This window comes from Dunckerocampus dactyliophorus, chromosome 21 (assembly GCF_027744805.1).
Source record: "Dunckerocampus dactyliophorus isolate RoL2022-P2 chromosome 21, RoL_Ddac_1.1, whole genome shotgun sequence".
In the NCBI taxonomy this organism is placed as follows: Eukaryota; Metazoa; Chordata; class Actinopteri; order Syngnathiformes; family Syngnathidae; genus Dunckerocampus; species Dunckerocampus dactyliophorus.
This window is the reverse complement of record NC_072839.1, coordinates 12,767,651-12,789,642: the sequence shown is the minus strand read 5'-3', so window position 1 is coordinate 12,789,642 and position 21,992 is coordinate 12,767,651. Positions and strand designations below refer to the sequence as shown.

General features: G+C 41.9%; 3 protein-coding genes across 4 annotated transcripts in view; all 3 read left to right on the top strand.

The window, feature by feature from the left end:
- The first annotated feature begins 118 nt into the window (after positions 1 to 118).
- Positions 119 to 8,585, top strand: lztfl1 (leucine zipper transcription factor-like 1). Its single transcript, XM_054764878.1, has 10 exons — positions 119 to 414; positions 1,259 to 1,383; positions 1,467 to 1,661; positions 2,315 to 2,372; positions 4,172 to 4,243; positions 4,328 to 4,393; positions 4,459 to 4,536; positions 4,612 to 4,788; positions 4,866 to 4,969; positions 5,119 to 8,585. The coding sequence occupies exons 1-10, from the start codon at positions 412 to 414 to the stop codon at positions 5,135 to 5,137; spliced, it is 897 nt and encodes a 298-aa protein (XP_054620853.1). The 5' UTR covers positions 119 to 411; the 3' UTR covers positions 5,138 to 8,585.
- A 1,268-nt stretch (positions 8,586 to 9,853) lies between these two features.
- LOC129174404 (C-C chemokine receptor type 9-like) lies at positions 9,854 to 12,489 on the top strand. The gene is made up of 2 exons (XM_054766388.1): positions 9,854 to 9,910; positions 11,428 to 12,489. Exons 1-2 carry the CDS (start codon positions 9,854 to 9,856, stop codon positions 12,487 to 12,489), a joined length of 1,119 nt encoding a protein of 372 aa, XP_054622363.1.
- The window catches only part of gli3 (GLI family zinc finger 3), a 106,003-nt gene continuing 96,498 nt past the window's right edge, over positions 12,488 to 21,992 (top strand). The window contains exons 1-3 of one of the 2 annotated variants that reach the window (XM_054764875.1): positions 12,488 to 13,069; positions 13,179 to 13,263; positions 21,033 to 21,283. The gene's annotated coding sequence lies outside the window, so the exon portion shown is untranslated. Of the gene's footprint in view, positions 13,070 to 13,178; positions 13,264 to 20,931; positions 21,284 to 21,992 lie in introns of those variants that run through there. The other variant, XM_054764876.1, reaches the window with a different exon arrangement.

Sequence of the window (21,992 nt, the reverse complement as noted above, 5' to 3'; positions counted from 1 at the left end):
ATATAGCTGTTGCTGAAAGGATTTACATTTTATCTATCACTGTCGCGAAATTTTGACGTCTTTGATGCGTTGTTTTGTGTTTTACGTGTTTCCCTGAACGCAACTCCCGTAACCAAGGCAATGACGCTCTTGCTCGTTACCAAGGCATTCTCGGGCAAACAGTAGCTACATTGCTAGGCTAGCGACTCCAACAGATAATCTTCTAACCGCTGTCATATAACCTTTCTTTATCGTGACTTTAATTACTTGCTCAAACGACATTACCGCGACGACCAATCCACACTACAGCTAACGGGAGTGTCATCTTGTCTTTCCTTTAAATTACAGTCCGAACACCAATTGGTCTTTTCCTGTCAGTTTGAGGCACGAGCTAGCTAAATTACTGACGCTAAGGTTACCGCTTCAGCCGCCATGGTGAGTATTTGTGAGAATTTGTCGTTTATAGTTCGGAGTATTTCGTAGAAGTTGTCAAACTAGACGTATTTTGTCTGCGTAGTCGTCGAGGGCCTGTTGCACACTGTAGGTACAGGCTGCACATCGCTAGCCGGCTAGTCGGTTTTTCGTGTGCCATGCTAGCGCTGTAGTTAACGTTCAAGCAGAGGTAAACGATACCACAAATGCTGGTATTGATCTGATACCAAGTAAATACAGCACCAATAATCAGCGATATCGACACTTGGACGTTGTTCAAGATCATTCAATGCTTTTGTGGTTTTGCCTTTAAATGTCTTGTTCATGATCATAATGATAATGTGAACAATCTAGCGTTATTTAATACAACAAAATAAGACAATGGAACAATATCAACAAAACAGTACAATTAAAATGAAGCCAATATAGTTCGCAAACCATATGATTAATATAACTATATTACTGTAGAGCTGCAACACTTAACTGATGATTAACCGACTATCCAGTTATATCGACAACTCTTGTTGGTATTCAATTGTTTTTTTTATTAAAAAATGTAATTATCCCCGGATTTTTCCGCTTGAGAGATCAACATGTTTGCTTCTTTTCTGATATGTTGCAGACTAAACCACCAACAAACTAACCTAACAGTACTCGATTAATCTAACAAACTTGAGATTAATCAACTAAGAAAATAATTGTTAGTTGCAGCCCTACTATATTTGAACTACAAAACAAAAAAAAATGCTAGGATCGATCCAAAAGCAATACTGCCCTAGTATTGATAACGACATTTGGATCGATTGGCCCATCTGTACGTTGTTAAAGTAGATTTTCCCCCAAATAGGCTGAATTTGGGTGTCATAAGCATCATCAGAACGAGGTGATCAACTACATGCGGTTTGCACGTTCAAAGCGGCTGTTGAGGCTCAAGACCGTGGACTCCTGCTTCGAGGAACTCAAAGACAGCAGGTGGGCACTCATGCAAATGCTGGAGATGCACGGGCTGTGCAGGTGGTACGGAAAAACTCATGTGTTTGTATTTGTGTCAACAGGCTGGTGGAGGAAACCTTCACGGTGGACGAGGTGAGGGACATGCTGGACGGGCTGCACGCGGTGGTGCGCGGCGAGGTGGAGATGGAGCTCATCAACACTGCGCACACCAACGTCCTGCTACTCAGGCAGCTCTTCTACCAGGCCGAAAAGTTTTACCTGCGACTGCAGACGGACATCTCAGAGCTGGAGAACAGGTGAGTACTGGGGAACGTAATGTTGTGGAGTGCCCGGGATTACGACTTTATTGTCTATTATCTTGTGCACGTAATACAATGTGAGAGGCATGCTGTGGTTTGCAAATCAGAAATCTAAAAAGGCTGCAGCAGGCTGAGGTCAAACGAGTGTCAACTCACATTATGCGTTCGATGCCACTTCCTTGCTTAGATGTGGCTTCAACCCCGGTGAAAATGACATTCCCATGATGCCACTCCCTGTGCACTACAGTGTTTTGGTGAACTTCATGTTGTTTTTCACCTCTATATCCTTTGGTGTCAGGGTTCTTTCTATGCATATGATGTGTAGATGAAAAACTACACACAAAAAGTGTTTTTTTCCCCAGTCCTACGTGACTGATAAGTGTCTAAAGCGACGCACACGCCCCACCATGTGCAGCAGTCTACGTGCGTCTTGCTGCTTTTGAAACCACATCTGAGCTCATCAGGGTGCTCTTTCGTTGACCACAGGTTTTAGTGTAAACAAGGGTGTGCAGAAAAAAATCAGCAGCAGTAACACTGCAGAAAGATGTGCCCTGTGGTAGAAATTGTTATTATTAATTCATAGAACCGTGAGCTCCAATATAAGCAAAAAAAAATCTGCATTTCACTGATGATGTTCTCTTCATACACAGGGAGCTGTTAGAGCAAGTAGCAGAATTTGAGAAGACTGACTTTAAAGCCACAGATTCGGTGAGCCACATACAGTATACTATATAGGCGTTTTTTAAAAAGCCACCAGCGGAACCTCGGTTAGCGTCATTCGTTTGTTCCGGAAGGGCCGACTCCAACCGACTCAAGAAAGAATGTAAATCTAATTGATCTGTTCCAGATAACCAATTATGTTAACACATAACACGTTTTTGTAGTTTGACAATGATAGTTTTACATGCAGAAAACAATAAAAAAATGCCTATAAATGATGAATGAAAGGGATAAATGAGTATTCGAGGTTACTCTCACCTTAAGTGAAGATGTGATTGTTGACGTGACTGTTCCCAAAATCATTCCTTTCCTCTTCAACACCACCTTCCTGTTTTGTTATTTTTTGTCATTTAATAGTGTTTCTCACCTCAGTACAGTCGTCCCTCGATACATCGCGCGAACATTGCACTCTCGCTCTATTGTTTTTTTTTTTTTTTTAATTTTTTACAAAGTAATTAACTCATTCAATTTCCGCCATTTTTCAAAATTCAACCCCTTCAGCACCGGCCATTTTAGACCATTTTGATAGATTTTTCGAGGCACCCAGAACATTGTGTTCTATGGCGATATAAACATGGAACCTACCAAAAGAAAGATTGTACCTTTTTCCGTTTTTTTTTTTAGCAATCAGCAGTCGAAAGTAGGTAGGTTTCAGGAAAATATCAGTTCCCAACAAAAAAAAAGCATTTTGTGAAAAGATACATTTCAAGCATAACTTTCACTTTGACACAACATTTTTGCTTTTGTGACAGCTCAAGGACCTAAACAACTACACCACAACATAACACATAAAAGGGTTGCTTTACATCCAAATAATCATTCATTTGCAAATATAACACCATCAACTATTTACAATTTTCACATTTGAAACTGTGTGTGCACACGTGTGCTCGCGTTAAAGATTCCCTACAATGCCCGAACCTTCTGCACTCTACACCCCTCCATGTCCTCCTTGCTGTTGGAGTGTGTAAATACAATCGTGGAAAAAATGATTAGACCGCCCTTGTTTCTTCAGTTTATTGATCCATTTTAATGTGTGGTACAACTAAAGGTACATCTGTTTGGATAAATATAATGATGATAACAAATATAGTTCATAAGAGTTGAATTTAAGAGCTGATATCTGGCAACTTCCATGGTTTTCTTGATAATAACCAAAATCACTCAAGTTCTTACATGGATAGCTATAGCATTGTACTGCCAAAAAATGTAACTCTTATGAGCTATTTTTGTTGTCATTGTTATAGTTGTCCAAACAAAGGTACCTTTAGTTGTATCGGGCATTAAAATGAACAAGAAACCAGGGTGGTCTCATCATTTTTTCCAGGACTGCACATGCAGAAGGTCCATGGCGAGACGTCTTTTGTGAGCAAACGTTCGAGTTAAAAGAAACATCTAAATATGTTTTTGGTATTGAATGAGTTAATAAATGATCACTGTTTTGTGGTTGAATACAGCCTATTATTAGTAAAAAAAAAAAAAAGTTATATTTAAGCAAATTGTACTTATTCTTGGCCTAAATTAAGCATTTTCAAGGATAAAAATGGTTAAATGAAGTAAACTGCAAATACAATGGCAAAAGAAGCATTCTAATTGTGAATGTAGTGTTCTACATTGGCCACTAGGTGTCGGTGAGACAAGGTACAGACGTGATCGCCAGAAAAGAAGTTGAACTGGCAACATTGTGGTATAAATTTTCGACGTTATCTGAAAAGCGCGCTAACCGAGGTTCCATTGTGCGACGATTGTATTAGTAGTGAGAGTGTGTGTTGATTTATTTCGGCCAGATGAACCAGGAGAGCGGCAAACCCAAGTTGGCGCCGCTGAATGAAGGTGGCGTATCTGAGCTTCTAAACAAGGTGCGAAGCTGTACCGCCTGGAGAACATCGCTGAGCACTACCTTAGCGATTCTTACAAATCGGATTTATTTTCATACATTTCAGGAGATTGCCAGACTACAGGAGGAAAACGATATACTGAAAGCCAAGCTGCGCACTTTAGAGTCCCAGGTATAAAAACATGCTTTCATGTAGCATTCATAGCAACTTGCTGGTACTCAACCTTATTTCACCAGGCAATGAGTGTGCTGGATGATAAGACAAAGGCAGAGAGAGCGCTTAAAGACCTCCAGAAAGTTCAAGGCGACCAGCAGGTACGGTTCCATGTCCGACCCCCTCCGTGAGGGCTTTGTTTGAGCCATCACTGTCATTTTTTCTCTGCCTACAAGCTGACCGCGCAATCCAAGGAGATCAGCTGCCTGGAAAACACCGTGGCGGCCCTCAAGGAGGACTACGAGCGCACGCTGACTGTCAGCGCCGCCTCTCAGAAGGATCTGCAGGAGAACCTGGTCACTGCCAAACACGAGCTCCTGCGAGTGCAGGAGCAGCTGGCCTTGGCGGAGAAGGTCCACTGCCGCTACACGTGTCATTTTATACCTCAGCATGATGCATTTAATGTCTCTTGTCATCTGTCGGTGTCCAGGAGCTGGACAAGAAGTTCCAGCAAACGGCCGCCTATCGCAATATGAAGGAGATTCTGACGAAGAAGAACGAGCAAATTAAGGAAATTAGAAAACGATTGCAGAGGTGAGTCATCATTTAAAGTGCTTGTCGTCAACATCATGGCTGCTCTGTATCATTTTCACGTGCTATCCTGCTAGCCACACGGGCTGTTTGTTACCTGATTCAAAAAACACATCAGCGTGTTTGACTAATTTCAGTTTTGTCTCCATCAGATACGAGCCCAACGAATGAGTTGTCGTTGCGGGGCTGCGACACAAACTGAAGTTCAGGTAGAGAGACGGAACCAGAATGTACCACTGGGTTTGGGAAGGGAAATCTTCGACCCCCGCTGATGCTGACGGAAGCACAATAAAAGCAGCACTTTCGTGAGCATTCGTTTATCCATGCGTTACACGACTTATTTATAGCTGGTTTTAGGCGGCTAATCAGAGTTCAGTGCACATATGAGCATATCCCTGGAAGAAGAAACCTTGTTCATTCACTGACAAACAGCATTTGCCACTAAATAGTAGCATTTTCACAAAAATCTGACTTTCTGTGAATGTCCGATCTTTTTGAAAAAAAAAGAGTGCGCAGCTTGTACGCTTGACTTGGCTAGAATGATTTCCTTGCTTGCCTGTATACAAAAATATGATGGAGTATTCGGGCCACATTGGGAAATAAATAAAATCTGAGATTTCGAGAATAAAGTAGTAAATTTACGAGAATAAAGTTGTACATTTACGAGAAAAAAGTCGTAATACTACAAGAATAAAGTCGTAAAGTTACGAAAATAGAGCCGTAATAGTTGGGTCATACGGGGAAAATAGAGCATAGCTCTTCAGGGAGGACTTTATTCTCGTAAATTTAAGAATTTTTTTTCTCATAAATTGACAAGTTTTTTTTCTCGTAAACTGACAACTTTTTTTCTTGTAAATTTATGACTTTTTTCTTGGAAATTTACGATTATATTCACGTAAATTGACAACTTTTTTCTCATAAATTTACGACTTTATTCTTGGAAATCTACGATTTTTTTTTCTTATAAATTGATTTTGACTTTTTTTTCGTAAATTGACAACTTTTTTTCTTGTAAATTGACAACTTTTTTCCTCGTAAATTTATGACTTTATTCTCATAAATTGACAACTTTTTTTTCTCGTATATTGACAAATTTTTTTCTCATAAATTTAAGACTTTATTCTCGTAAAGCTACGATTTTTTTCTTGTAAATTGACAACTTTTTTGCTTGTACATTGACAACTTTTTTCTCGTAAATTTCCGACTTTATTCTTGTGAATTGACAACTTTTTTCTCGTAAATTTCCGACTTTATTCTTGTGAATTGACAGCTTTTTTTTCTTGTAGCTTGACAACTTTTTTTCTCATAAATTTACAACTTTATTCTTGTAAATTTACGATTTTTTTTCTCGTATACTGATGACTTTTTTTTGTACATTTATGACATTTTTTTTCTAGTAAATTTATGAGTTTATTCTTACGACTATGTTTTTGAAAACTGCAGGGTTTTTTTTTTCCAATGTGGCCCTTTTACTCCGTCGTACAAAAAAGGTAGACTATTTTGCAAACATCGTGGTACCTTTCGTTTAACTTGTGCACAATGGAGTGGAATGAGAGAGAAGAACAAAAAATAATCATCTAAAATCGTACACGTGCTGTATTCCATGGAGACATGCATTATGTGGTTTGTGCATAAAAGCTTGTTTCCAAATAAAAGCGGAAACTCCAGCAGCTCAACTGCTTGACTCAACAGGGGGCGCCACACAGCAACAGGATAATATCATGACATCATCAGGTACACATGCAGACACTAATGGGGCTTCCCTTTATTCAGCTACATGAGAGGGTGAAAATATTCGAAACGACTGTGAGCATGATGAAACGAGTGTTTCCCACAGGGGTGCAATCCATTTGTGGTGGTGGTGTCAGGTAATTTGTGCATACGATTATTTTAAAAGGCTAAAAAAAGTATGTTATTATTGTGTTATTTGTATTAACATTTAAGCGTTTGCTCGTTACATTTAGCCTTTGTACCCTATTTTTCCATTTTTTCTGCTTTTGTGTCTGCTTGTATTTGATGAGTGCAGTTGTTTCTCTTTAGCATGTGTAAATGGTTCCAGAAGTGAATTTCCAAATAGTAGGATTTGTTATTTATAAAAGGAATATTTTCATCGTTAAAGCATAGAAAACCTTTACAACCTTCTAAATACTAAATTAGAGCCCTCTAGACATGAAATAACACCCCTATAGTCACCTTTACACTCGTATTACCCAATATAGTAGACATAATAAGGGAAAGTAAGACATAATATAGACTGTTAGCATTGAGAGAGTTCTTGTTTTTTTTTTTCTGGGCGGCAAATGTAACATTACTGACACCTACTGACCAGTGTAGAATACAACATATCATATGTCTTTCAGGGCGTCTTCTGAATGACCTAAATATGTATTTTACTTCAGGCCGTAGTCAACCACGAAACAGCGATGATTTATTCATATCTTTTCCAAAACTGCGCGAGATTGAAGCCGCAAAATTCGAAGCTCGACGTGGCGAGGGACGACTGTAAATGCATCTTTAACTTTTAATGTGTACCGCATGGGGATTTGGGAGAGGAGCTGCGATGCATGCTGCCACCTAACAGGTAGCTCCAAATCTCTTTGTGGCGGGCTGCCACCAATAATACCCGCAAGCGGCTTTAAAACACTGAACCGCACCAACCACAATAGTACCTCACTGCTTGTGTCTCCTGAAAGAAAAAGGACGTTTGATCCTTGGGGTTTGTGTGTGCTCACCTGTCAAACTTTTAACCTGGTGGGTTTGAATATTGTGGTGACCACACACTTCACTTTAGTCAGCGTGACGTGTTCATGGATCTAAGAGTGTGTATCTGTTTAAAAGAGGAAAAAAAAGATGCGAGTGAACAGCATGAAAGAAAGGAAACCCTCCTCAGATGGTGACAGTCACACAACACAGCTGCTTCCCTATGGGCCTCATTGTGGTGCAAACAGACAATCGTATTGGAGAGGTGGGGTGGGCGCAAACTTGTGAAACGGTTGAAACAAGCAGGAGGCCCTCCACTTTCAATCATCCGGCTTGTCAATCAAACACTGGTCGTACATACTGTAAAGTTTTACTACCACATGTTGAAAAAGGGTTACAGTACGTCAGCTTTGTTGATGCACCATGTGTTGTGCCACTGTGGTCGACAATGTGACTGTCATTTGATTTATTTCCCTTTACCAGCCTGGCATGCCCCGCTTTTTTTTTTTTTTCTCAATGTCGCGTCACATGAATCATTTGTTTTGAGCATCATCTTATACCAGCCTTATTCAACTGGCCAAAACCAGCCCTTAAATGGCATCAAACCCAGCAGATTCCTTGAATCAGTGGTTCTCAACTGCGAGCTCAGGACCCACAAGTGGGTCGCGGATCCATTCTGGGTGGGTCTCAGACAGAGAGTCAAAAAGTACACAAAAATATGTACTTTGAAGTAAAACTGAACAATATATTAGTCATATTCCACCGTGGTATATTTACATTGCACAGTTAGAAGTGAAATATCTCATTTTGTGGTCTTTTTGAAATGTCATTTTACTTTTTGCTTCATTTGTATGCGCATAGTTACATTGTGCTTCCTCATTTCCTTGACAAAATGCCTTAATAAATTCCTCTAAAATGCACTTTGGACATGTAATTATGTCTATTAATGGTTCAAAAGATGAGGAGTCTGTAGCAGCAATTTAAAAAAAATGTAAATGAATAAAAATGTAAAAATAAAAGTGTAAAAAATGTTAAAAGAAATACAAATATAAATGACGTAAGTGTAAAAAATAAAACTAAAAATGACTTAAATGTACATTAAAAAAAGTAACTTAAATAAAAGCATTAAAAATAAATAAAAATAAAAATGACACTAAAAAAACACTTGAAATAAATACAAATACAAATGACATAAAAGAAAAAAAATACAAATGACTTAAATAAAAGTGTAAAAAGTAAGAAAAATAAATCAAAATGACTTAAATAAAAAAAACATCACAAATCCCTTAAATAAAAACAAAAAATGGTTTAAGTGTTGTTTCTGAAAAAGAACTGGACTGTCAGCTGTGTCAGAAACCCTGAATATTAGCAGCAGCAATAAGGAAATACATGCCTCTTTCTGACAGTGTCAATCAAAAGTGTCTTATTATGACGTATTAGTTGGGCTAATGGGGTCGATCAGTGTGTGTAACACATTAAGCACATGGTCACAGGGGTCGAACGCGACCTCCAGATCTAAGTATTCCTGATCTAACACTCCCGAAAACGAGAGCTTGATCCGTGAAATGTAGCTTGATGACACAGAAAGCGCCAGCGCAGGTGTCATCGATCATCCAAGTGACAGTGAAGGCGGCATTAAATTACACCATCCAAGTCACACTTTAAACGGCTGTCTTTCTCCAGCTTCTGTCCTCTTTAATCACACCTGAGGGTTTTGGGTTTCACGCATCAGTCATGTATGATGATGAGTGCTCCACCTGTGCACACAAAGGTTTTTTTTTTATTTTTCAAATATAACACTGAATCATCTGTAGAGAGAAGCGTGGGGAAATTGTTTGGGTTCCAGTCTCGATAGCGATATTCAGTGACATGAGCCGTTGACAGGGTGCACGGATCATGTTCTATTGTAGAGAAGGTGGGCAGGATGCAGCGTGAGGGGTTGTGCGTTGATCTTTCAGTCGGTTGACACAGAGATAGAGAGATACGCACGTGATCTTATGGCGGCTGAGGAACCATAAAAGAGCGGGTAGGATGAGTCAACTTCACTCGCACAAAGGAAGAAGAGCCGTGCATCACACCAGAGCTTGCATATTCCCTAACAGGGTAAGTCTCTTACTACCACAACAATACAACAACAGCGGGCGTTAGTATTTTTTCATACATGTTTTCTTTGTCATCGTAGGCAACATGGAAGACGTCATTCATTCAACATACACGACTGGCGTGAGCAATGACTTTGTCACCGTGAGTATTCTACTTTTAAGACTGTAGTAGATGCAACATTGTGCAGAGACGTCTTGGGCCGTTTATTGTAGGAAATCATGAAAAAATAGCAAAAATATAATCAAGATATTAGATAAATAAGAAATGTGACTTCACTGTAAAGCTGAAGGCAGCCCTGTTTAATGTCATTGCCAGTGTTGACTGTGGGAAGAGCTCATTAAAACAAAGTTTGTGTTGGCTTACTATGACTTTTGTGTGAGTGCCAAATCATGTACTGTAAATAAAATGTCAATTGAATAGATAATATTTCATGAAAATATGAAATAATGGCATTTTTAGTCAAGTAATAATAGAATTAACATATACAACATACAGTGGTGTGAAAGTGTTTGACCCCTTCCTGATTTCTTCTTTTATTTTTTTGCATGTTTGTTACTTAAATGTTTCAGATCATCAAACCCATTTAAATATTAGTCAGTGACAACACAAAATGCACATTTTAATTAAATCTTTTTATTATTAAGGGAGAAAAGAAAAAAAAATCCAAACCTGCATGAACTACATTTGTTTGATGATCTGAAACACTGAAGTGTGACAAACATGCAAAAAAAAAAAAAGTAATCAGAAAGGGGGCAAAATTTAGAAATATGATGTTAATAATTGCATTGGACAGTGTTATAGAATTATTGATTTATTGATGTCCTTTTCATTTACAATAAGTATACACATTTTATATTTGATGGTGCTGCAGCAAAAGCACCTTCAAATGGATTGTGAATGAAATCTGTGGTGGGCGGGATCGGCAATGGAAAAACCACACCCCAAATAAATGTTTCACACTTCTATAGATATGTAAAGCAAAAAATCCAATTTGTTCCCCACAAGGCTAATTACTGGCAGCCAAGGTAACTGTGAAAGGTGACTCCCCCGCCCCAATTGCCCCTTGAATGTATTGAATGATGTATGTTTTTTCTGTGTTTAGCATACTCACACTGTAAACAACAAACAGTCATAGTCACAGTTGCAAACCACAGCCGTCGTCTTTCCACGATGCTCTTTATCTCTGGCCCCCATCTAAACGTGCGTGCTCCAAACCCGAGACCACCCCCGCCCGCCCTGTGGATCGTATAGCGCCCGCCTGCACACACTTTGGATAGCAGCAGGAAGTCGTGAATGCAGCCGTGTGGTTTCTCCAGACGCACAACACCTGCACAACTAGACAGAGTCACTCAAGACGCTCTGGTTAACTTGTGAGTGTGTGTGTGAGACAGCTTTTGATGTTGTGTTAACCGTATCTCCATGAGGAGTCTGTAGCAGCAGATTGCTTGAAAGGATGAAAAAAAACCCTAGAGCTTGCCTGACAGGAAATGAAAATGAATGAGAAATAGACAAACAGGCACAATCTACACAAACTTAACTTATATGGTTGTAGAATACAACAATGTATCTCCGTGGGCATCATCCAGTTTTGCTGATTAGACAAGATAACTACAAGAACCCATTGCACCTCTAATTATCCTTTGGTGTTTGTGTTGCAGGACCCTGTAGATTATTACAGCGACTACTATGACACAGGTCCCACTGAGACCACCGGCATGTGTGACAGAAGCTGGGTCCGACAGTTTCGAGGGTGGTACGAACCGCCCCTCTTCTGGATCATCTTTGTGCTGGGTTCCCTGGGCAACCTCATGGTGGTCTGGATCTACACCACGGTGCGCAACCGCCTCAAAACCATGACCGACGTCTATCTGCTCAACCTGGCCGTGGCCGACCTCCTCTTCCTGTGCACACTGCCCTTCTGGGCCATGGACGCCACCAAAGGATGGGACTTTGGCGTGAGCCTCTGCAAGGTGGTGTCCGCCGTCTACAGGATCAACTTCTTCAGCAGCATGTTCCTGCTCACGTGCATCAGCGTGGACCGCTACATCGCCATCGTGCAGGTCACCAAGGCTCAGAACTGGAAGAAAAAGCGTCTCTTCTACAGTAAACTGGCCTGCATGGTTGTGTGGCTGGCCTCCGCGCTCTTTGCTCTGCCTGAGTTTATTTTCGCCCAGGTGAAGACGGACGTAAGCGGGTCGTCCTTCTGTGTTCTGGTCTACTGGAACAACATAAACAACCGCACAAAGATCTTAGTGCTGTCCCTGCAGATCTGCATGGGCTTCTTCCTGCCTCTCCTCGTCATGATCTTCTGCTACTCCGTCGTCATTCGCACGCTCTTGCAGGCCCGGAACTTTGAAAAGCACAAAGCCTTGCGCGTCATCTTCATTGTGGTGTTCGTGTTCGTCATCTCCCAGCTGCCGCACAACAGCCTGCTGATGATGGAGGCCTCGCAGGCCGCCAACACCACCATCACGCAGTGCAATATCGTCAAGCGCTTTGACGTCGCCGGTCAGATTGCAAAGAGCCTGGCGTACACCCACGCTTGCTTGAACCCCTTCCTGTACGTCTTCGTCGGCGTGCGCTTCAGGCAGGACCTCCTGAAGATGATGAAGAAGTGCGCTGGTGGACTGAGCAAAGGGGGACTCGGCAAAGTCCAAGCGGTTCCCAAACGCCCGTCAGTTGTGACTGACACTGATACCACACCTGCTCTTTCCTTATAAGGCAAGAGGTTGGTATCAATCATGCAGTATCACACTTCCCGTACATACTTGTATTTTGCCATTAATAGTCATGCACTTTCTGTTCAATTCTCCCTTGACCCATTCCCCCCCAACTATTCTAGCCTTGTATATAATGTAAATGAGTGTAAATACTGTTTCATGCCTTTGTACTGTCGTTTTTCCAACATGTAACCGCATTAAAAGACAATTGTATATTTTCACACACAACCAGCATTAAAAAAAAGGACCTTTTACTAATGTTCTGTTATTTCTCATCAAGGCAAAGAGTCCCCCGTGAGGTGCATAATAACTTACAGGTGAGAATGTGTTGGTGGTGTTGGTGGTGGGAAACAATGACGTGGTACTCCTGCCGATGTCAGTGACTTTGCACTTTGAGAGTGAGATGCAAACTGATGCAGGCGAGCACTCAATTGCAGAAATGTGCGTCACATGGGTCACATGGGCCTGTTGGGTTTGTTGGCTGGCACGCCAGGTCATGTGCGCGTGTGGTACAAAAAGCGTGCACCGTGAACAAAAGTCTGCAGCACCAGACCTTGCTAGAACCTCATGTGCTCCCGCGGTAAGCCACAGACTGCTGCAGCTTACCTGTGGGGTACAGGTGAGAGACTGAGAACTTCGACTAACCTTTTTTGCACTGCTGCTGCTGCTGCTACTTCTTCTCACGACAGGAAGTCAGCAACAGCAAGACGCGGCGCTCGAGGGGCCTTCCAGTGCTCACCGTGGAGATCCCTGGAGACCATGACAGTCATCCTTGTAAGTGTCAAGCACTTTTACGCCCCCCAGTCTGTGTTCCTGCTAACATTTCAGACACAAATGGTATTTTAGTCATCCCTTGTGATCCACCAGGAAGTGCCTGCCACTGTCACGGCGCTCTTCAAAAAAGGAGAAACTGAAAAAAAAAAAAGGGTCACATCCCCTTGCAAAACTTGTTTATATTTTTGTCTCATGACTACAGTTGACCTACACAGTTACACACGAGGCGGAGATGACGATTATGATGCACTTGTTGCAAACTACAACCACAAAAATAGACATCGTTGCAGGGGTGTGCAGAAATCAAACTAAACACAAACATGGCAATGGATTTATTTTGAACATGCATGCAGGTTACATTTGAATGCATGACTTGTGACAGTTCACGGTTCCGCAGGTCCAAAAAGGAGTAGCGAGAAGCAAAGCTTATTTAATCCTACTACCTTTACGTTTCACGTCAAATACTGATACATTGTTTGTGCACTTCCTGTATTCAACATGTACCATTCACCAATCTTAATCGAAATACCATAAATAATGAGTAATAGGAGTTAAGGGTTGTGGCATGTTGATAACTTACGTTGCATTGATAATAAATATATAATAGTGATGAAAAGTTAATGGTCGAGGAGAAACAGTTCATTGTGTGAGTACAGACATTGTAATAAGAAATAAGTAGTAAGTAATATGCGGCATGGCTGCGGGTGCTGATAAACAGTCATTCATGCCCTTGAAAATGGTGTAGCATCGTGTTGTTGGCTGTGGTTGGTGTGGAACTGCGCTGCATCACACCTGAGAGCTGCTTCCACAGCGCATGAACGTTTTCCATTCATCACTGCGCGAATTAACCGCAAGGTGGCGTAGCTTGCACATTAAAAGCGCCCCTTTTCTTCCCAAGGCGAAAAGGCGGGAGGCGCGCCCTCTAGAGGGTACTGGTTGAACTGCACGGTGAGCTTCACCTCCGCGAAGAGCGTCAATTAGTCAGTGATTGATCGTATGCCTTTCGAGTAATGCACTAATACACCGCTGTACCGTGTACTCTTTGTTTAATCACCACTAGGGAGAGGCGTGAGGAGAAAAATGGGAAATGCTTCCAAGTAGAGCAGCACCTGTAGTTTGGGAACACGCCATCCATCTTGCTACAATGGTAGAGGGAATTGTGTACTATGTGAGTGTGGTGCAACCAATGACTAATAGGGAGAGGCTTCTGTGACCCCTTGGACTTGGAGCGGGCCGCCATCTGGGGCTTGCGGGCCACAAAACAACCTTTTCTAACAGTTTTCAACAATATAAAGTATCACGCGAGCATACAGAGAAGCTGAAAAGCAACACCATTGTTTGCCCGAGCCCAAACATGGCGCCACATCCTATCAGTCGCCATCTTTCTCCCCCACAACCAAGCTAATATTTCAACTCGGCTCCCGGGCCCGGAGACTGAGAGACGTTTCCATTTGATGTCAGTCATTGGCTGATAAGTGTGTGGCGGAGTGTGCGTGTCGTTTGTCACTGTCCGTGTCCGCCAGTGACAGCCGCAGATCTATGAGGGGCGGTGTCGCTTGGTGCTGGGGACGGGGGGCATGGTGGAACATACCAAAAATGTATGGACTCACCGGGCCACATTATTAGGTACACATCTAATGGGATCCAATACGTGAGCAAAAATAAGTAAAATACATTACGCTGTTTAATTAAATTAAAACGTCTTTTCAGTGGTGAAGGAAACGAGATGATTAGCATGGTAAGGTAGAGACGCCATGTTTGTTGTCGCCTGTTTCGTGTAACATCAGTTGGAAGCGAGCGAAGCAGAACTCTTACTGTCTTCATCTGGATTTCCCCTGGTGCAACACCATTATTTCAGTATGTTTTATGACTCGCTGTGGCAAAAAGAATATGAATAAATAAATACACACTGTAAAATATGTCAAAAAAGTGGTTCTTAATTTATTTATCATTTTGATGATTTATAGCTTACAGATAATAAAAAGGCCATTCTTTCATAAAATGTGAAAAATTGTCAAAAAAGAATCAAAAAATATATATAATAATACAATAATTAAATATTGTAATTTATTGAGATGCACCTGTGTGTATTACTATCCATCCATCCATCCATCCATTTTCTATACCGCTTCATCCTCACTAGGGTCGCGGGGGCACGCTGGAGCCTATCCCAGCTGACCCCGGGCGACAGGCGGGGTACACCCTGGACTGGTCGCCAGCCAATCGCAGGGCACATATAGACAAACAACCATTCACACTCACATTCATACCTATGGGCAATTTAGAGTCTCCAATTAACCTCACCTGCATGTTTTTGGGAATGTGGGAGGAAGCCGGAGTGCCCGGAGAAAACCCACGCGCACACGGGGAGAACATGCAAACTCCACACAGAAATGCCCAGGGGAGAATCGAACCCATATTATTGCAATTTTAAATGATCATTATTATGTTAAAATATTGATATTGTATTTGATTCTAAGTTTGAAAACGGATGATCTTAGCGTTGCCATTTTGTTGCTGCTTCAAACACTCAGTAGATGACGCAGAGTTCGCCTTAAGTGTGGAAACAGTGCGGCCCCAGCAGGGCGAGCGCGGACGTCTCTTAAGTTCTGAAGAGGAGAGGGGCGTGAGATGAATGGCGTGAACGCTCTACCTGAGGAGCCCCAAACAAAAGAGCCATCTCTACCTGTAGGACTGTGGGGTGCTTTGATCTGGACCAGAAAGAAAAAGTAGTTTGATGAAATATTGATGATTGCTTCCTTTCTTTTGTCTTTTTTTTTTTTTTCCCCTTTTGTTAACGGCGTCCTATGGGAGGCCCGTATGCTCTCAGCATGTGCTTGCCGAGTGCCGGTGCTGAGCTGGATGAGAATGGACTTGACTATTTGGTGGAGGGAGCGTTATTGGGCCTAATGGGCGCGCTGATGACCTGCCACGTGGACCTGAGCGGGTCTGAACCGGAGAGGTGTTTAATCAAGTGGTGCTAATCGAGGCCGTCTTGACAGGGGAGGCTTCAATATTTATGTGTTGATGGATTGTCTTGGCATCAAACACGGGCCTTTCTGTCTCCAACGTCTCTATTTAGACTTCAATAACAATCTTATTACCCTCAAACACACTGCAGGCAGGACTTTTAATGAGTTCCAAAACAACAAGAGGGCAACCATAGGTCAAATCCGGGTTGGCAATGTGATGGAATTTATTTGCAGCGTAAACGCCTTAATTAGCATGAGTATTGTTAGCGTTAATGCCGTCCTATGGGTCACATTTGATGTTGCAACTTTTCAGGGGTGCTTGTTTGTGTCACGGCAGGAAACCTATTTCTTTTGAATATGATCAGACTCAAGATGATTAGCAACTAATCAATGACTATTACTGATTCATTATTATTTACATTTGTACTTATCTCCTTCACACTGCTTGATTTTGAATGTCATCATATATGCACGCAGTCCTTTCGGTCTCTCCTCCAGTCACTATTTTGTGCCAATTTTGGAACTTAGAAGGCATATTTTTTGTGTCAGATTAAAATTTCTGCTGATTTTTGAATGATATCTCAGCAAGGATCTTCATATACGCACACAGTTCTTTTTGTCTCTCCTCCAGTCACAATTTTGTACCAATTTTGGAGCTTTTAAGGTATATTTTTTACCTGTTAAGTTGAGATTTCTGTTGCTTTTGAGTGTTTTCTCAGGAGGCATGGTCATAAATGCGCATAGTCATTTTTGTCGCCGATTTTGGAACTTTGAAGGCTAATTTGTACAGGTCAGGTTACAATTTTGGTTGACTTTAAATGATGTCTCAGCACTGATGCTCATATATGCATGCAGTCCTTTTTGTCTCTCTTCTGGAAGACGTATTTTGAAGTGTCAGATGAAGATTTCCGTTGATTTTTGAATGATATCTCGGCACAGATACGATCAAATACGCACATAATGCTTTTTGTCTCTCATCCAGTACCAATTTTGGAACGTTTAAGGTGTATTTTGACGTGTCAGATTAAGATTTCTGTTGATTTTGAATGATAGCTCAGCACTGATGGTCATATATGCATGTAATCTTCCTCTCGTCACAATTTTGGAACTTTGAAGCTGTATTTTGAAGTGTCAGATTAAGATGTTTGTTGATTTTTGAATGATATCTCAGCAAGAATGGTCGTATTTCTTTTTTCGTCTCTCATCCAGGCACAATTTTGTACCGATTTGGGAACTTTTAAGGTGTATTTTTACCAATTTTTCTGTTGATTTTGGATCATTTTCTGCAAGGATGCTCATATATGCATGTAGTTCTTTTTGTTCCTCCCCCGGTCACAATTTTCTGTCAATTTTGGACCTTTTAAGACATATTTTTTAGATGTCTGATTAAGATTTCTGTTGATTTTTAATGATATCTCAGCAAGGATGGTCATATATGCATGTAGTCCTTTTTATTTCTCCTCCAGTTACAATTTTGGTATTTTTACGTGTCACATTAACATTTCTGTTGATTTTTGGATGATATCTGTCAAAAAAACAAATAGTGTCTAAAGTTATTGTAAGTTTTTGTCCCAGTTTTCCACCAGCAAGGCCTGAGACACCATGTAATATGATTTGACAAAGTTTCATTTGAGTTTGCATGAAAGTGACCCACATTCTGCAGGCCACAGTTAGACAAGGAAAAAAAAAAAAATCATAATATTGATAACTGCCTTGAGTGCTTTTGTCTGGAATTTACCAGAGCAACACGCTCCAATCGGAGGAGCCGAGGGAGGATTTATCGCTCTCCCGTGCTTTGCTGCGGCGATAGACGGCGGCCGTAATGACTTCTGTGGCGAGAAAGCACAACTTGAAGGCGAGAGAGGGAGGACGCTGCTATGTTCAGAGGAGCCGGGGGCAGCAGATAGTCTGGGAAAGGTCTGGCGCTACGTTGGAATTAACATGCTTTTCCATTGGCGTCCATTAGATAATCATATTCATACCACACAAGGCTCCAACCCCGCTCTTGTTTCATTATTCCCTTTTAATCCACCCTGATAAGAGCGGGGGGTTTATTATGTCGTCATTTGGAGTCCACATGAAACCCCCACGGGACGTTATCATACGGGAAATTGCTTAAATTGCCCAAGTGGATGCCTTTATTATTTTCAGAGGGATTCAAAACAAGCGAAAAACATCCGTCTGCTTCTCGCAGTCTGGCAGTCAGGCCTCTTAAGTCAGGCGGCAGCGGCAGGAAGAAGCCGGACTGTTTTCTTATCGTCCCCTCGTATCTGCTGTATTTGCTAGTGCGTTGTGTGTATGCCCAGTATGCTTTGTGTTTCCTTTGTACTTAACTGTCTTAGTTGAGTCACGTCAACCTTTTTGTTGTCGTTTCTTCTCTTCCTTTTTGATGACCTTGGCATCCACACTTGTTATTAAGCCTCAAATGCAACACTTCTGCACGTGCACTTCGTATTTAGCACCTGAGGGTGCGCGCTCTGACCGTGCAGTGCTGTCCCAAATCCATTACTGTCCTTGCGCACTTACCAGGAAATGACGAGGGCAATATTTATCCTCTTCTTTTTCTCCTTTTCTCCTTTTTAATTGCAGGTTAGTCCCTCCCCTTCCGCTATGTACTGTAGTACTGACGGTGTACTTCTCAGTAAGAACGCACTTATGCACTCAAAAGACACAGCCTTCATTTCATGTCCGGCAGCCCGCAAAGCAGGCCCGTGACGGCGTGCTTGGACGAGTTTACTGAGGAAGACCCAGTCCATCAGACAGGTCCTCTCACCTCTGACCTCACAAATTCCTGACCACAATTCCCCACAGACACACTCCAACATCCATTTCTCCTGCCCTGGCCACATGTCCCAATACTTTTGACTACACGGTGCATGGAGAAGTGGTCGTTTCCACATAGCGTCCCCTTGAATTGGTTTTGTTTCAGGCGTTGTGTCGTACAGTGGCATGTGCAGCAAGTATTGATTGTCATGCAGGGTGCAACACTGCGTTTGCAAGACAAGCACGTCTTTTAGTTTCTATTTTTTTGCAAGCGCCTGGTCATCCGGCGGCTGCACTGACATCACTGCAGAGCTGTGTGTGAATATCAGGGTTTGGACCCAACAGTTCTGTAGTTGCTTCTTAATTGGGGTGAGATGTGGGGCTCAAAGGGGGTGGGGAGGGGGCGTGATGGGACCCCCAAAAACCCCCTTTCTTTCTCCTCCAGAATCGCTTTGGCTCCAGAGGTGCTTTTGATGTGTGCTTTGGCTCGGCGAGTCCGACTTTGGAATATGTTCTTGGGAGAGCGTCGGTTACTTGCCTCCAGGCACAATCTCAATCCCAGGGATCCTGGCCCTCTTTGATGGAATACTTTTGGGAGCCGCTAACCCTGCTCTTGCCACCCCCCAACACACACACACACACACACACACACACTCACAGACCATCCCGGGGCCCCACCACCTCCACCGCGCTCCCCGGAATCTCTTTGAGAGACTCCTAACAAGGACTTGATGTGATCTGAGTCCGGCCCAGATGAGCACCGCCCGACACGCTGACAGCAGAATCAGTGCTTACACGACACCTTGCACTGTCTGGGCCCAACTTCCTGTCGTCATGGTGACCCACACACACAAATATGAAGCCTTAATGAAGCAATTGCCGACTAATTCCACAAATGATCACTTTGTCAAGCGGGCTGACATTGATGAGCACATTTATTGATGACAGTTGTGACAGAAGCTTCTGATTGATTAAGGCAGCAATCAGTCACCCAATATTCCCATCATATTTCTGGAATTCTGTTTTTTTTGGGGGGGGTGGAGGCAGAGGGCGACTTGACGGCCACACACACACACACACACACACACACACCTTCAAATCTCACTTAAACGATTAAGTGGTTGTTTTTTTTTCTCTTCATTGATCAGGGGCGGCCCCCTAAAGAGCTCCATTACCACATCATTTCCCTGTACATTGATTATGTATATTGATTAGACCTTTACGTAGTGTATATATATATATATATATATATATTGTATAACCCTGCAGCAAAGGTGTGTGTGTGTGTGTGTGTGTGTGTGTATGTGTGTTACGGTGTCCCTCTGAAGGGTTTTTCCATCATTTTTGCACAAATTGCTCCATCATCTGTGCAAGCAGCTTGTCATTTTGAATTATTAATTTAGAAAAAATGGTTGCAGTGTAATGAAACTGGCCTATTGTACTTAGGTGTGTGCATATGTTTATTACACTGATTGGGCCACAACATTAGGTACACCTGCACAATCTAAAAATGCAAAAATAACCCCAAAACCCTGCATTTCAAAGATCTTATTGTTTTCGTTCTACATTCAATTATTATGTTAGTTTATGTTTTATTTAGCTGTCATATTCACACTTTTTTTTATTACTGAGTATATTCATAATTGTATTAAGTAACGTTCATACCTGAAAACCTGAGCATTATTTGAATTTGTAAGACTTGTCTTGTCTTGTATTTTTAAATATTTATGTCAATTGAAATATTTCCTATTATGCGTGCAGTTAAGTTGTTCCAGAGATGAAGTAATAAAAAAAAGTTTAGTCAAGTGGTTGGAAGAAGAAAGCAACAAAAAGAAAAGGGGGGTATACGTTTTGGTTTTTTTTAAGAAGGAGGGCTGCCTGGAGTTAAGGAGGGAGGAGTCAAGCGGGAGAAGGAGCAGCTGGAGTCCCACACTTCACCCTCTCTTCTCCTTGCGGGGGGAAAAAACGCGCACTGAAACGCCACAACAGAGTGACGTGCACTCTTTCTTCTTTCTTTTTTTTTTTTTTTTGCAGTACACGCTCGTCCTCACTTGTGGGGCAGACTTGATGCTTGTTTGTCCGACGGCCCTTGAAAGCACCAAAGTACGAGAAAGAAGAAGAAGAAGAAGAAGAAGACGGAGACCCGCAAGAGGAGGACCAACTCTGACCGCGCCGTTTGGGAGTTGCAGCGTGGAGAAAGCGAAGGAGAAGGAGGAGGAAAAGTCGTCCAGGACATCTCCAAAGGCACAACTGCAAGAAAGACGCCGTGTCCAAGAAGGAAAAAAGTAAGTCACGCCTATCCCATGCACATTTACACACTTTTTGGGGCAAGTTTTGGAACAGCGTGAAGACCTCCGTCATGCAATTTCATGGAAAAGTTTAGCTGGCCTAAAAAAAAAAAGATGCTTTCATGTAATGAATGCTGTGTAAGTCGTATATAACTTCAATCCAAAATAGTTGGAGGACATAATACAACTTTTTGGACGCACACTGAGAGAAACGTGTGTGTTGTGGGGGGGCACACGTGTGATCATATTTCACTGAGTGTGTGTTTGTGTGTGTGTGTCTCCTGTTTCTGACTTGTTGAAACCGTTAACAAGAAGACACACACACACACACACACACAGTTTAAAAAAATGTCTGTACACTCTTAAGCATGTGGCTTGACCTTTAACCTCAAGTATTCCGGGATAATTATTAGTTCAGCCTGCATCAACGCTTTTATTGTGTGTGTGTTTTAAAAAAAAAAGTTGACGTGGTGCTTAAATGTGTCTAGACCGTTATTAGTGCTTATAATATCAACATGATAACTGCTGTAAATATTGCTGGATGATATTTTTGGACCAAAAAATTGTCTACGGCCACATCAGAGAAATAAAATGATTCATAGGAGGTAGAAAGCCTGTCAAAAAAAAAGTCAACATCTCCAATTAAAAACTGCCTAAGTAGACATTTGCGTCGTACATCACGTGTTTTTATGCCCGATGGGTTTGT

Excerpts from the sequence above, each read along its gene's own strand:
- LOC129174404 (XM_054766388.1), top strand. The coding sequence starts at position 9,854 with ATGGAAGACGTCATTCATTCAACATACACGACTGGCGTGAGCAATGAC. Across the intron at positions 9,911-11,427 it reads TGAGCAATGACTTTGTCACC|GACCCTGTAGATTATTACAG; the intron begins GTGAGTATTCTA and ends TTTGTGTTGCAG.
- lztfl1 (XM_054764878.1), top strand. Across the intron at positions 1,662-2,314 it reads ATCTCAGAGCTGGAGAACAG|GGAGCTGTTAGAGCAAGTAG; the intron begins GTGAGTACTGGG and ends CTTCATACACAG. Across the intron at positions 4,789-4,865 it reads AGCTGGCCTTGGCGGAGAAG|GAGCTGGACAAGAAGTTCCA; the intron begins GTCCACTGCCGC and ends GTCGGTGTCCAG.